Source organism: Lagenorhynchus albirostris, chromosome 6 (assembly GCF_949774975.1).
Source record: "Lagenorhynchus albirostris chromosome 6, mLagAlb1.1, whole genome shotgun sequence".
Lineage (NCBI taxonomy): Eukaryota > Metazoa > Chordata > Mammalia > Artiodactyla > Delphinidae > Lagenorhynchus > Lagenorhynchus albirostris.
Window position 1 is genome coordinate 56,674,903 of NC_083100.1, and position 15,310 is coordinate 56,690,212.

Here is a 15,310-nt window from a genome sequence, read left to right on the forward strand (position 1 = left end):
CCATGGCTCACGGGCCCAGCCACTCCGCAGCATGTGGGATCTTCCCGGACCGGGGCACGAACCCGCGTCCCCTGCACCAGCAGGTGGACTCTCAACCACTGCGCCACCAGGGAAGCCCTATGGCATTATTAAAAGAGCATCATTCAGTATAAAACAAGCATACAAAAATACATACCAAAAAAAACTGTCATAAAAATTGTACAAAAGCACAGATAACTTGGAATTTTTTATTTTAATAATAAAACAAATTACAAAATTAGTTCAGGAAAATAATAAATAGCACTATAGTCAAAAGGGAGCACCCAAAGTTTATGTGGGACTTGGGCTAAGGAGAACCTAATACATCCCTTATAAGGTATAAATCTATAATCTTAAAAAAAAAAAAATGTAGTTTTCTTTAAAAGCCAAACAGATGCCAGACACCTAGGTTTGAATTCCAACTCTACCACTTACTAACCCTATGACCTTGGGCAAGGTATTACCCATTTTGTGTCTCCATTTCCTCTTCTGTGAACTGGGAATAATAACCTTCATAGTTTTTGTAAGGATTAAATGAGTTAAAATGTCTGGCACATAAAAAGGAATATAGAAGTACTACTATTCTAGACATTTTCAAGAAATTATTTGTACATCTCTTTTATAGCATATCTGGCTTTACATAAAATATTAGAAAAATTGAAAGAAATACAGCATATAATCTTTTATGCTTATGTATAAATTGATACTTCTGTGAAATCTATCCTCCCTTCCCCACAAAAGGAATAAAACAGCATTATTAACATGTTATTTTCTCCAAAAAGAAGTTTCAAAAAAATAAGGTCCTTGAAACTTATCCCTTTATCAAATGTAAATTATAGCTGCTCTGATAAAATGTTTTTAAGTTCAATAAAGTTTAGATAAGAAAAATGCTCTTAAATGGTAATCTGTTCCAGGATTTAATCACTTTGTAATCATGCGCATTTTCTAAGTGCTAACCGTTAAGAACATTCTTCCCGTGACCAGGTTTACCATGCATTACATCTAGCAAAGTAATCTTGGGAGTATGGAATACAAATTATTGCCTTAGAAAAGACACTGTTTATTCCATGTATAAAGCTCAGAGAGTAGCTTTCAGAAAGATGGAAAGAAAGTAAATACACCGGCCACACAGTTGTTTGAGCTTTATTTTTATATGCATACACATGTCAAAGAAACCAAAAATTTCAAGATATAGAGTACAACATATCAAATGAAATCATTCAAAATTATTTTAATGTATACACAAATAGCAGTATAAGGTACACGTATACGATACATTACGTAATTTGTTTTGAGGTTGTGAAAAGCAGTATTTTTGGTTGTAAAATTCTGATACTATTATCTATTACATCATTCAAGTAACATATATTTCAAAAGTTAAACTTTTAAAAAATAATGACTAAATTAACACATAACTCTAAGACAATCTGATGGATGAGCTGACTTTACCAAAATAGTGTTGTTCGATTCTTCTACAGAAAGCAAGGAGGTTGCTATAGTTTTTCACCTTCTCAGAAAGTTCATCATTGGTCAACTGTGTGGTAAGAATGGTGTACAGATGGCCAAATACCAGTGCATCTAGTTCAGTAGGCCTAAGACAAAAGCAGAAATGAGAGTAACATGAACAGTGTTTAACTTGTATGGTAGACTATATACTATTTTTTTAAACACTTTATTCATCTATTTAAAAGAAAAAAAGTCATGTAAGCAATAAATCCTACCCCAACTTGATAGAATTTATTCTATTTTATTGGAGTTTCTGTTATAAGATATGAAAGAAAAAAAGATCTTTTAAACTACGATTTGCTAGCTGTGTGACTTGCTTTTTTAAATAGCATCATTTAAATGTTAAAATAATATTGGTGTAAAAGAAAAAAGAATGTCACACAAATGGAATTATATAGTGTGTAACCTTCAAATAATAATAATATTGGTGTAAATGATCATATTCATTTTATTCATTAATTTATTCACTAAATATATACAACAGGTCTCCAGTGTGCCAGGAACTATGCCAGATGCTAAAGATATAAAAGCAAGAAAGATATTCTAAGACATGGACACAAAACATAAATTACCACAACACAATTTAGTAAGTGCTTCTGTAGATGCATAACCAAAATGCTGTCAAAGCAGACAATTTCACTGTGGTGCTAGGAAAACAGAATGATACCTGATTACCTGATCATCATATTACAACATGATTTAATTTTAATTTTACCATTTTAAAAGTAAACTTAGATTTCTGAAGGAGATGTAAGAATGGCTTCAACAAAATTTTTTCTATGTTTTCTTTCCCTTTAATTATATATTACTAACAAAAAGATGAAATTTATCTACCTTGCTACTAACGGTCTATAAATGGGACATCACCAATCTATATTACATTAAAATAATTACAGTAGACCCTTGAACAACACTGGTTTGAGGGCTTCCCTGGTGGCGCAGCAGTTAAGAATCCACCTGCCAATGCAGGGGACAAGGGTTCGATCCTCCTTGTCTGGGAGGATCTCACATGCCGCGGAGCAACTAAGCCCGTGCGCCACAACTAAGCCCATGCATCACACCTCTCTGAGCCTGTGCTCTAGAGCCCTGAGCCACAACTACCGAGCCCGTGCTCCGCAGCAAGAGAAGCCACTGCAATGAGAAGCCCGGGCACTGCAACAAAGAGTAGCCCCCACTCGCTGCAACTAGAGAAAGCCCGTGCGTAGTGACAAAGACCCAACGCAGCCAAAAATTAATTAATTAATTAATTTTAAAAAAATACTGGTTTGAACTGTGAAGGTCCACTTACATGCAGGTTTTTTTTCAATAAATACGTACTACAATACTACACAATCCAGGGTTGACTGAATCTGCAGATGTAGAACCACAGATGCAGAGGTCTGACTGTAAAGTTATACATGGATTTTCAGCTGCAGCAAAGGGTCAGCACCCTGAGCCCCCTCATTGTACTGTACTAGTACAATATTACTAAAAGGAGAAAATACCATCATTATTATGAACTAATTATTGCTGTCAGCCCTACAGTGAAAAAGTTACTGAGAAAACATATTAGTCGACCTAAACTGTCAAAATACGTTGCAGTAATCTGGTTTGGCAAAACAGATTTGGGGGTCCGTCAAATCCTAATTCTGTCACTTACTAGCTATGTGGCCTTGATCGCCACTGATGAATGACTTCTTTTAATAGTTGCATGGCTTTGTATCTCTTCATGCCACTAATTCCTAAAATATTTATCTCCAATCTGAATCTCTCCCCTAAAGTCCAGGATCATACATTCAAAGGCCTATATAACAATTCCACTTGAATGTTGAATAAGCATCTCAAACCTTCTTGTCCCCTCATCTTCCCAAAATAAAAGTCACCACTACCCACCACCTGTTCAAGCCAAAAATCTGAGTTACCCTTCAGTCCTCTCTTTCTCTTACCCTCCCATATCCATTAGCAAGCCTGGTGAGACACAACCACCAAAATATGTCCTGAATGCCACCACTTATCTATATCTCCTCCAAGCATAAAACACTGGAATGAATTTCCACTCCACTTACACTAACATGCCAAACTCCTTATCCAAAACATACAAATCTTAGAAGATCTGGCTCCTGTTTACCTCTTCAGCCTCATCTCCTACCATTCTCTACACACAACCATAAATGGTTTTGCTTCTTCCATTTGAACATAAACTCTAGCCAATCTTAGGGCCTTGACCCAACTATTCCTGCTGCCTGGAACACCCTGCCCTTGACTTCATACTGCTGGCTCCTCGTTTTTCAGAATACAACTTAAATATCACATCTTAGTTTGAGTGGTCAGCGTCCCCTGACCACTCAAACTAAAGTGGACATATAGCCGCTTATTGTGATGTGATTCTATTTTAATTCTCTATATGGCACTTAAAACTATCTAATATTTGTTTTTAATTAACTGTCTATCTCTTTCTACCAGGACATAGTCTACTTGTTTCCTGCTGTGTCCCCAACACCTGCAACAATGCCTGGCCCAAAGTAGGTTCTCAATAAATATGTGTTTAATGAATCGATAAAAAGGTGAAGTACTTCTCATACCATAACTGTTTACTTAATGTTTCCCCCATTATACTCTAAGTTCTCTAAAGATAACACTGCATATATCTTTATAACCCCAGTTCTTAGCAAAGTATCTAAGGAACTGAATGGTTATTTGCTGAATGAATACACGAAAGAGAAAGAAAGCATCCTGCCTAAGTTGTATAGGATATTTAATTTTTCAATAGTAGTTATTCACATTCTTCCAAAGCCTTCCCTCTTTTGACACATTCATGAAGTATTAATCAAAGTCAAATGTGCAATTTATGGCCATGTTTAAGAGGGTAGTCAATAGGACAGTTTTAAAAAATCACAAGTGTCCTGGGACTTAATAGCACCATGATCCTAGCATTACAGATGAAGAATCAATAACAAATGGATACCTGAGAAAAACCAAGGATGTAGAAGGTGGATAAATATTGAGCTGAGGCACTTTGTGAGAAGTAATATAAACACCAACTCTTCCAGATCCCTAAACATATTTCTTAAAACGTGTATCTTACCAATTTAGGATTTATTTTCCTAATCCTTATTTAGGATTAACTACCCTCTGCTTCTTGTACTAGAGCCTAAGAAAAGGTGAATATATTCTCTGATGCAACTTCCAGTAGGGTAGATGGGCATCTTTTATCAATAAGGGAAGGCTCTGAATGAGCTCAGGTATGAAGGTATGTTCAAACCAGAGTAGTCTAGAAGTACCCCTGAAGTGGTCAAAATATTATTTGCTTCAAATATACATCCACATAACTCAAAAGGTGCTGAATTATGTAGGGTAATGAGCATACAAAAACTGATCTGCTGTTACCTAAAGATAGCAACTTCGTGACAAATTACTTTTAGAACATCTAACAGGAAGTAGAATACACTTTAGAACATCTAACAGGAAGTAGAATACACTATACTAAATCAAACAAAACACACACATAACTTAATGCATATTTTTTGTAATCCTTACAAATTTCAGCAACTACTTATATTAGTTGACTCTGACATATATGTTATCAATTCCCACAATTCTTTCTTTTTAAAAAGTACACTGTGGGCTTCCCTGGTGGCGCAGTGGTTAAGAATCTGCCTGCCAATGCAGGGGACACGGGTTCAAGCCCTGGTCCGGGAGGATCCCACATGCCGCGGAGCAACTAAGCCCATGAGCCAGAACTACTGAGCCTGCGCTCTAGAGCCCATGAGGCACAACTACTGAGCCTGCGTGCCACAACTACTGAAGCCACGCGCCTCGAGCCCGTGCTCCACAACAAAAGAAACCACTGCAATGAGAAGCCCACGCACCGCAACGAAGAGTAGCCCCCTGATCGCCCCAACTAGAGAAAGCCTGTGCGCAGCAACAAAGACCCAACACAGCCAAAAATATATTTAAAAAAAAAAAAAAAGTACACTGTGGTAATGGGGACACAACTGTATACCACTGCTAAAACTCACAGAACTATACACATAAAAGCGTCAATTTTACTTTTTGTAAATTATGCCACGATAAACCTGACTTTTAAAAAAAGCAGTAAGCTCAGAAAAATATTTGCAACTCCTATGAGAGACAAGGACAAAAAATTACACTTTAGCCAATACTTCCACTGAATTGTTTAATCAAGCCAAGATTTCATGTACCTCCAGTTTTAATTACCTTTTCTATACAATATGGAGAGAAAACATAACATTTCCACGCTTCTGCTTACTAAGTAGTTTGTAGATTGTAATTTGGATATAGATAGCAACTCTCCTCCTAAGACCTTCAACAACTTTCACATTGTTGCCTTCTCGTCTTGCATTATCATTCTTTCCACGTTTCTGTTGGTTACCTACTATTCCTTTTTTTCCAGTTTTATTGGCAAATAATTAACATACATCACTGTATAAGTTTAAGGTGTACAACATGATGGTTTGATTTACATAAATATATTGTAAAATCGTTGCCACAACAGGTTCAGCTAACATCCACCGATTATCTACTATTCTTTCATTTAAATATCAAAATAAAAACAGTACCATAAAATGCGAATGTTTTCCTAACCTTTCCCACTAAAAATTTTTTTGTACTTATCTTTTTCTTCAATTATTATGGTTCCATATTTCTTTCTCTTTCTGATACGTTTCACAGTCTAGTTTCAAAAACATTAATTTTGTCTGAATGTTCCCCAATTTTTCTTTTCCATTATACTATTAACTTGTCATTTCTTCATACTAACAGAAATAATCTACATATCCTTTCTTTATGTATCAATCACTGATCTTTAGGACTATCATTCAAATTTGTAAATCAAGCCCCTTGCCATCAACTTTGCTATATTTTGCTTTTGGATATTTTTGAGCAATTTCCCCTTAATTTTCTTAACTAGTGATTTCTCAATTGAATAAACTTCAATGAAATCCCATTACCCCCTGAAATTTTTCTTAAGGTTCCCAAGTATTATTTTTGCATCATTTTCTTCAAAATACTTTCCTATCAGTATATGAAGGTATATTTTCAAATTTTACCATTTACTTAATGGTTAATAGCAGTATTTTTTCTTTTTCAAACCTAACTCCTTTTCCAATTTCTCATTCAATTTAATCTAGTCTTAACCAACATTTACTGAGCTTCCTCTAATAGATTTTGTTTGGAAAACACAAACCCTCAAGGAGCTCATAAATGCTTTGGAGTAGTATTAACTCTTTCTATTCTGATTACATTTAGAAAAATTATTTTTTTCTTCTTCTTCCCCTTTATTAAAAAGGTAACATGAAAATATCACTTCAAGAACAGTTCTGGTTTTTTATTCCAAATCCACTCACCAGGTGAAAGGGAATAAATTACCCAGTCTTTGTGTAGGTGTGTTAACAGATATCACATCAGCAAGATCACAGATACAACAGATAACACAGATTTTGTTTGAGCTGCATTTTAGAAATATGATTTAAATATTTAAAAGCTACCAACTATATATTATGAAAGATAAAAAGGACAATTGTTAGTATCTACTTTGTATTATTTCTAATTTTTTTCAAATTCGCTTTCCTTTTTCCTTTCCACCATTTAGCTTCTTTGTCCTCTTTTCCCAATTACTATTCTTGCTGCAAGATCTCCCTCAACTATCTTTCCCTTTCTCACATCAAGTAAAGCTACTGAGTTTCTTTCATGAGGCCTCTCAACATGTCTAGTAGGTAAGCTAGAAGAAAAGCTGATTCTAATTTTAGAGGGTAAGGAGAGGATACACAGGGAAATAAATTTTAATATTAAACAATTAGGTAAAATTAAAACTAAAAATTAAAACTATTCTATACTTCAATCATAAAAATGTTTATCTAAGTCTCATATAAGGTAAAATTATTTCAAAAACCTACATCTTAATACCAGTTAAACAGTTTCTCAATTGTTTTTGTACCTATTCTAAATTTTGAATTTTTCATTGCAAGTTTAAAAATAATTATACCTGAGCTGATCTCCCTGGGCTATGCAGCTGCTTCCTACTAGCTATCTATTTAACATTTGGTAGTGTAAAATAGCTCGGTGCTTTGTGACCACCTAGAGGGGTGGGATAGGGAAGATGTGAGGGAGATGCAATAGTGAGGAGATACGGGGATATATGTATATGTATAGCTGATTCACTTTGTTATAAAGCAGAAACTAACACACCATTGTAAAGCAATTATACTCCAATAAGGTTGTTAAAAATAATAATAATTATACCCTTATGAAGAAAAATATTTTTTGATATTTCCACTGAATCACATGCCAAATGATACCTGGTTACTAACTCTTTGACACTGAGTTTCAATGAGGAGAAAAATAAGTTAGATCTATTATCCTGGCTTCCCATGGAGACAGGGTGCATAACAAAACTAACTCCTAAAACAGAGTGATGCACTTCAAACAATAAAATGCACCCCTTCTGAGCTTTTCAGCTCCTAAGAATTCCTATATCAGAAAGAAAGGGGACTACATAATACTAACATTTTGATACCTTTCTTTTTTATTAGAGACTAAACAACTAGAATCAGCATAGCAAACATCACTAGAAATAAGAACATAGCTGTAGAAACTTTACCTACCAGGATTTCATGGTTTGAACTCTATGACCTTTCTGCTTCAAAGATCAACAGAGCCCAATTTTATTTTAATATCAGTTGTATAGCACATACATTAATATAACTTTAATATTTCCAAGCTTTCACCATAGCCATTTTTGCTACAAATATTAACATCTCTACCAAAAGATGTTTGATATAGCTATAGATGAATGCCTATGAAGATGTAATAAATAATAACAAATAAACCTTTTAAAAAATTATCAATCTAGGGCTTCCCTGGTGGCGCAGTGGTTGAGAGTCCACCTGCCGATGCAGGGGACACGGGTTCGTGCCCCGGTCCGGGAAGATCCCACATGCCGTGGAGCGGCTGGACCCGTAAGCCATGGCCGCTGAGTCTGCGCATCCGGAGCCTGTGCTCCGCAACGGGAGAGGCCACAGCAGTGAGAGGCCCGTGTACCCCAAAAAATAAAAAATAAAAAAAATAAAAAATAAATTATCATCTAAAAGTCAAGAGATTTTTATTAAAAAGCCAAGAAAAGATTAGAATTCTAAGCAAACCAATCAGGTTAAAATGCTAATTTAAACCCATCTTAAACTGGATCACAGGATAGCTGATTCTGATATACTAAAATTGTAACTTTAAAAAAAAAAGGAAAATTCATTCTTTGCCTACGTTAGATATTGTTTTCCAAATTACAAAAAAATTCTGTCTTAATAAAACATGAATTACTCAATTTACATATATACACATACATATATTTAATCTATATCCTTCACAATTATTTCTATGCTTTACAAATATTTTCATTAAATTTTAAAAGAAAAGTTCATAATAATGCTTGTCCATCCAACAATATTGTTTACAGTTTAGTTTTATTCACTTTTCTAGTCCTCAGGGTATCATCCTATACAGACAAGTATGGCTACACTTCACGTTTTAATAGTAGTTTGCAAGCTCAGATTTTGTTAAGATGTCATAGTTCCATACAAAGCACCTTGAACTACCTCTAGTAGAACCTCTATCATATCATACAATAATGACTGGTTTACATTGTCTACCCTCAGGAGAAAATTCTTAATAGCTAGCACTGCATTTTAGAAATCTTGGTCTCCCAGAAGCTAGTGCTATGCCTGACACCCAAGAAATTAAATGGTTAATGAATGCAAAAATGAACTTTAATATAACTAAATCTTTTCGTAAATATTTCTTGATAAAACAATTCCTCTATGATAAAATGTTTGATACGACATGTATGATAAAATAATAATACAGAAAAGAAACTAACTAAAAAGAATAAATTCTTACTGCTTATTGAAGAAATACGGTTGTGTTCCCAGTCTTTGAGAAAGAGCTTGACAGCACTGGTCTACATCTTCTAAGACCTAACACAAGCAACAGACCCCAGAGAAAAATATTTAAATTAGCAAAGCAATAAAATGTGTCTAAAACTTAATATGTATCATAGTTTATAATAAAAATATAAATTTAGGTAACCATTTTTAGTATATTTAAATCAGACTATAGACCACATAGAGAACATACATAATAATTTCTATACAACAAACCGGAAGAAAATTTGAGAGCAAATTTCCTTTAAATACAAGTACATTTAAGTTACTTATAAGGATTATGATCAAGAAAGTTTTTATCTCAAAACTCTACTCCCTACAAAAATGTTTTCCTGAATCCATATAATCAAATGACTTCACATATATTAAAAAATCTGCTTCATAAAGATGACACTGCTGACCTACCATGAGTAAAAATCATTTAAATTGTTTTCCCACTAGTGGGAATAGATTTTATTTACTCCATCCCTATTCATTTACCCAACCCCCCTTGTGGTCAATGGCACACATCAATGAGTTGGCTGACTAGGACTAGGGGTATCCTTGAAAATGAGACATTAATTAGCTTAATGATGCTCAAATTCATGACCTTGACAAGATGTATATTTTTATAATTTTGCTACTTCAGTAAATTTAAGACCAAAGAAAAGCAGGTATATTAAGCACTGCATCTAACAGGGTTGGGTTTTTCTTTTTAAGCCCTGATGCTGCAGATCTATATTTATTGGCATAAAAAAATGTCCACAATGTATTGCTGAATGGATAAAAAAAATTAGGTTATAGAGTGGCAGTTATACTATGACCCCATTTAAAGAAAATGTTATTAAGAGACACCTAGAAGAGTGTTCTCCATATAGTTAACAGTGGCAATTTCTAGATGGTAGGATTCCAGCCAACTTTTATTCCGTTTTTGAAGTTTTCGGTATTACATAATTTGTTTTACAATAAGCATGTGTGATTTTTATAAAACAAAAAAGTACTTCATGTCAGAGAAAATAAGAGCAAATGTTTTGTTAATTTTTTTTATTATGTTGGGAGTTTGTGGGTTTTTTTGGCTGCGCCGCGCAGCATGTGGGATCTTAGCTCCTCGACCTGGGATGGAACTGGCACCCCCTGCATTGGAAGTGCAGAGTCTTAACCACTGGACCGCCAGGAAGTCCCCTGGGATTTTTTTTTAAAGGACCAACAATTAAAAATCTTTTTTCTGTATGTATTAAAGTTGAGGGTTTTACCAACTTCAATCTGAACTGACCTGGTCCAGTGTCTTGTTACCCCATCCAATAGCTTTCATCTTACGTTTGACTTCCCACTGTTTCTGATAGGCCAAAATATGATTCAGAGGCCAAGGGTAAGGAGATCCATACCTAGCATGAGTGATCTAAAGCAAAAAGATTATGTTAAAAACATGATTCTAAAGACATAGCCTGTTTTCACAAATAAAATTCTAAGGGAAATATATTTCCAGAGACCACAAACAGAGCAATCTGAAAAAATAAAACAAAACATAGCTTGCAATCTAAAAATTAAAATTTTAAACCATTCTCTTTAAAAATATATAAACTTTCACATACTCTGCAACCAGTTATATCAAACAATGACACACAGCTTCCCTAAAATGTATGTGCAAGCAAAATTAAAGTGAAAAACTATATCACTAATGGTATAAACCACAATGTTTCATTTATGAGCAGGGACTTATGATTCTGAGCAAAAGTGTTTTTTCATTAAATTTTAATTAAGATAAATGTTGCAGAACCACTCACCTCCCCTACAGTAGCTTCATCACACCACTGAAGATACAGCTAGGAAAAAAAAACCAGTCACCAAAACTTTAAAGTATCAAAGAGAAAATGGATAAACAAAGTTACTTCTTGCCAGGGTAATTTTTTATAAGCCAACGTCATAAAAGTCACATATGTGAGGGTTGTTTTTGTTTTTTCTTGGCTAATGTTGCTACATAGAATTATTAAACTTAATGGTGGTACCTATAAAAATATTTCTTATTCATAGAATACATCTCTAAATGCCATTAAAGTATTTTACAGATACCATTTAAGTGAATTTCACAAGACCAAAATAAAATAATGAGTGGGCAAGAGTCACTCCTGTTTAGAAACAGAAAAACTAGAAATGATAATATCAGGCAACTTGTTCAATGATAATGATCAAATAATTTGGGTAACGACACTAGCCCTAGAAGTGGCTTGACTGTTTTCCTATTTTTCAGTAACTTTAACATAACCCATAAGAAAGATGATCTTTTATGAGAGAAAAAGCTTATTTTCAAGGCCTATTATCTTCTATTATACCTCTGCAGTCAACAGCATATTGTTGACTAATTCCATGTAGGCTTTCATTTCTGCTTTTTGGACTTCATCCAGCCCATCACTAAGAGAATGGCCCTAAAGGGAATTTAAAAAACTTTAAAAGAGCATCATATTAAATATACAAAAACTTTCAGTTATCTTACTACCAAGTAATACAACATCAATGTTTTACTGTAAATGTCCAATGGATTTATTTCCAAAATGACCCCTAAAACATAATTATTTTATGTGAAAAAATAATACTTTGCTATCACTACAAAATATTAATAAGAAGTATTTACTTGTCATTATAAAAATGTATCTTTCAAGAGACAAAATTACATTATTATTTCACAAAAGAAGAAAAGAGCGATGGTCAGTAAACCTTGTTTTTTTTAAGAGACTAACCTTTTTAGTAATAAAATAAATTCCAAAGATTGACATGTGTTACTTATAAAGTGGTCAAAGATTTTCTTAAATATTATTAGTAAAGGATAGGGAAATAGACACTAATTTTTAAATTCTAATACAGTATAGTAATGAGTAGATGCATAAAATAGTATAAGCTTTAGTTGTAAGATTTTTAAAATGCATACCCTATAACACTGTATTATCACTCTTAGGAATTTATCCTAAGGAGATAACTTAACGAGTGTACAAAGGTGTAGGTACAAGAATATTTGTATTAGCACTCAATAAGAGCAGAAAATTGGCAACAACTTCAGTGTCCATCAATAAAGACTTAAATAAATCATAATACATCCATATGATAGAATATTATACAACAATTTAAAAGGATAATATATATCTATAGTCATTAAATGGAAGAATTTCAAAACACACTGATGATTTTAAAAGGCAGGTTGCAAAATAATACATAATAGTATGACCTGTATTTTTCTACATATGCAAAAAAAAATTCTGGAAGCATGTTCCCCAAAATGTTAATGGAGGTTGTTCTTTGATAACTATTAAAATCTAAACTGAATAATAATTCAAATGGGTAAATTAGCATTGATACATTCAACTTTTAAACATATTCTATAACTCCCTTCTCAAAGGTTAACCTGATATTTTACAACAATGAAGAGTTGTCATTTGTGACCAAAATTCTCTTAAGCATGAGTTAGAAAATTATCTATCACTTTGTAAAGGTCAAATGGCCTCTTCTGCCACTGACTTACATTATGGGGGGAAAAAAACTTACTCTTTAGAAATATTTCTCTGGTAGTTTATATCAGCATTTTGTAAAACTAGGTTAAAATCAACGTAAATGTTACAACACCCTAAAGAATGATGAATGACTTATTTAAAAGTAACTGTGATCAAATGCATTTAATATCTTTTTTATTACCTTGGCTTTAACGAATTGGACTATTGGACCAAGTTCCGATACTACTTGATTTCCTACGTGAATAAAAGGTACTTTACCTGTTGAGGGGGAAAAAAAATGTGAAAACACTCTTCATAAATTAAAGTTTGTGCTAAAAAGGAAATCAACACAAAACTGGGATATGTTTTATTAATGCACACAGTTTCCTAACACTATGACTTTTGAAAATTATAGTTAAATGCGTATGTTAAATTCTAAAAATTTTTAAACATTAATTACTAATTTTAAAACAGAAGAAAAAAAAGGAGATTCATTTCTAGCGTTCTTATATGTAATAACAGATCAAAACATTCCCTTTTCAGAGCTAACACTAATAAATCACTATATAGCAGTAAATACTAATTATTCAAATTATATGAACCAAGCCTAGTCATTGGTTCATGACCACTGATAGATCCGAAAAAATTAAACTGGGCCTTCCCTTCAGAGTACAATGAATCAATCTATATTTAAGCTACATTTATGAAGCTTATTTTTTTTTTTTACATCTACTACTTTCAAATCTCAGGTACCCATTCAGATCAATTGTTTAAGCACATAATGGTGCATTTATAAATGTTATCTGACTCAAAAATTTCAGGAATTAAGACAATAACAATCTTTGAAGGTATGCTAGCTTATGAATTATAATACAAAGTATGCTCCCAACACGTGGGGAAAAAAGAATTAGTATGCTTATAAAAATTGGTTTCCCTAAATAAATGCCACATTAAAAAAGTAATATTTCATTTTTTTAAATACTAATAATAGATGAAATTATCAGAGATGACGATCTCCAAATAGCAATAAAGTCTACCTCAAATGCTAGAGGATGAAACTTTGTCAGACCTAGTTCAAATAGAGTTCACACTAACAGCTGGCTTCTTCGTGGTCCTTTTCAAGAGATTCACTCCTCTCTGGCTTAGACAGCCTGAGGGTAATGGATGAGGTGCACAGCACCAACAAAAGCTTCATCTGCGTCCACAGGACATTACAAAGGAAAGGCAGGCCTTTTGGAATACAACTCAACAGAGGTATTTAGAAGACATTTCCATTTACCAATATAAAAACACTGAATTCTGCATTCCTTTTTTCTACCGCTTTATAAATCTTTCAAAAGAGAAAAAAATTTCTTATCTGCATTAAGAATTAGATCATACTCTTTTTAAACTTGGGATAATATCTTTGTAACTACTATACTGATAGAAATAGTGCAGGTCCTCTGAGATAATATGACCAGAGAATGAAAACGATTTGTGAATGAATGTCTAGACTGAAGAGTATTTTGTGGTGGTACATTTTGAGATCAAAGTATATTTCTCATTTTCATTATCCAGTTTGGAGTTCTTGGAAGACAGAGTTTATACTGGCATACCTTGTCTTATTGTACTTTGCTTTATTGTGCTTTGCAGATATTGCATGTTTTTACAAACTGAAGGTTATGTGGCAACCTCGAATTGAGTAAGTGTATTGGTGCCATTTTTCCAACAGCATTTGCTTACTTTATGTCTCTGTATCACATTTTGGTAATTTTCACAATACTTCAAACATTTTCATTATTATTATATTTGTTATAAATATAAAACTTTAAAGGATGAGGAGTTGCTTCTTATGGATGAGCAAAGAAAGTGGTTTCTTGAAATAAAATCTACTCTTAGTGAAGATGCTGTGAAGACTGTTGAAATGACAACAAAGGATTTAGAATATTACATAAACTTAGTTTATAAAACAGCACCAGGGCTTGAGAGGATTGACTGCAATTCTGAAAGACGTTCTACTGTGGGTAAAATGCTATCAAACAGCATTCCATGCTACAGAGAAATCATTTGTGAAAGGAAGAGTCAATCGAAAAGGCAAACTTCAATGCTGTCTTATTTTAAGAAATGGCCAGGGACTTCCCTGGTGGCACAGTGGTTGAGAATCCGCCTGCCAATGCACGGGACACAGGTTCGAGCCCTGGTCCGGGAAGATCCCACGTACTGCGGAGCAACTGAGCCTGTGCGCCACAGCTACTGAGCCTACACTCTACAGCCCGCGAGCCACAACTACTGATGCCATGTGCCACAACTACTGAAGCCCACGCACCTAGAGCCCGTGCTCCGCAACAAGGGAAGCCACTGCAATGAGAAGCCCACACACCACAACGAAGAGTGGCCCCCACTGACCGCAACTGGAGG

At 34.0% G+C, this 15,310-nt stretch overlaps 1 protein-coding gene across 3 annotated transcripts in view; it reads right to left on the reverse strand.

Moving 5' to 3' along the window:
• Window positions 1–213: 213 nt before the first annotated feature.
• The window catches only part of MTX2 (metaxin 2), a 64,996-nt gene continuing 49,899 nt past the window's right edge, over window positions 214–15,310 (reverse strand). For all 3 annotated transcript variants that reach the window (XM_060151415.1, XM_060151416.1, XM_060151417.1), the window contains 6 exons: window positions 13,116–13,192; window positions 11,765–11,857; window positions 11,219–11,257; window positions 10,708–10,833; window positions 9,412–9,488; window positions 214–1,610 (listed from right to left, as the gene is read on the reverse strand). In XM_060151415.1, the coding sequence (XP_060007398.1) occupies window positions 1,436–1,610; window positions 9,412–9,488; window positions 10,708–10,833; window positions 11,219–11,257; window positions 11,765–11,857; window positions 13,116–13,192 (587 nt within the window). In that variant the 3' untranslated portion in view covers window positions 214–1,435. The remainder of the gene's footprint in view (window positions 1,611–9,411; window positions 9,489–10,707; window positions 10,834–11,218; window positions 11,258–11,764; window positions 11,858–13,115; window positions 13,193–15,310) is intronic.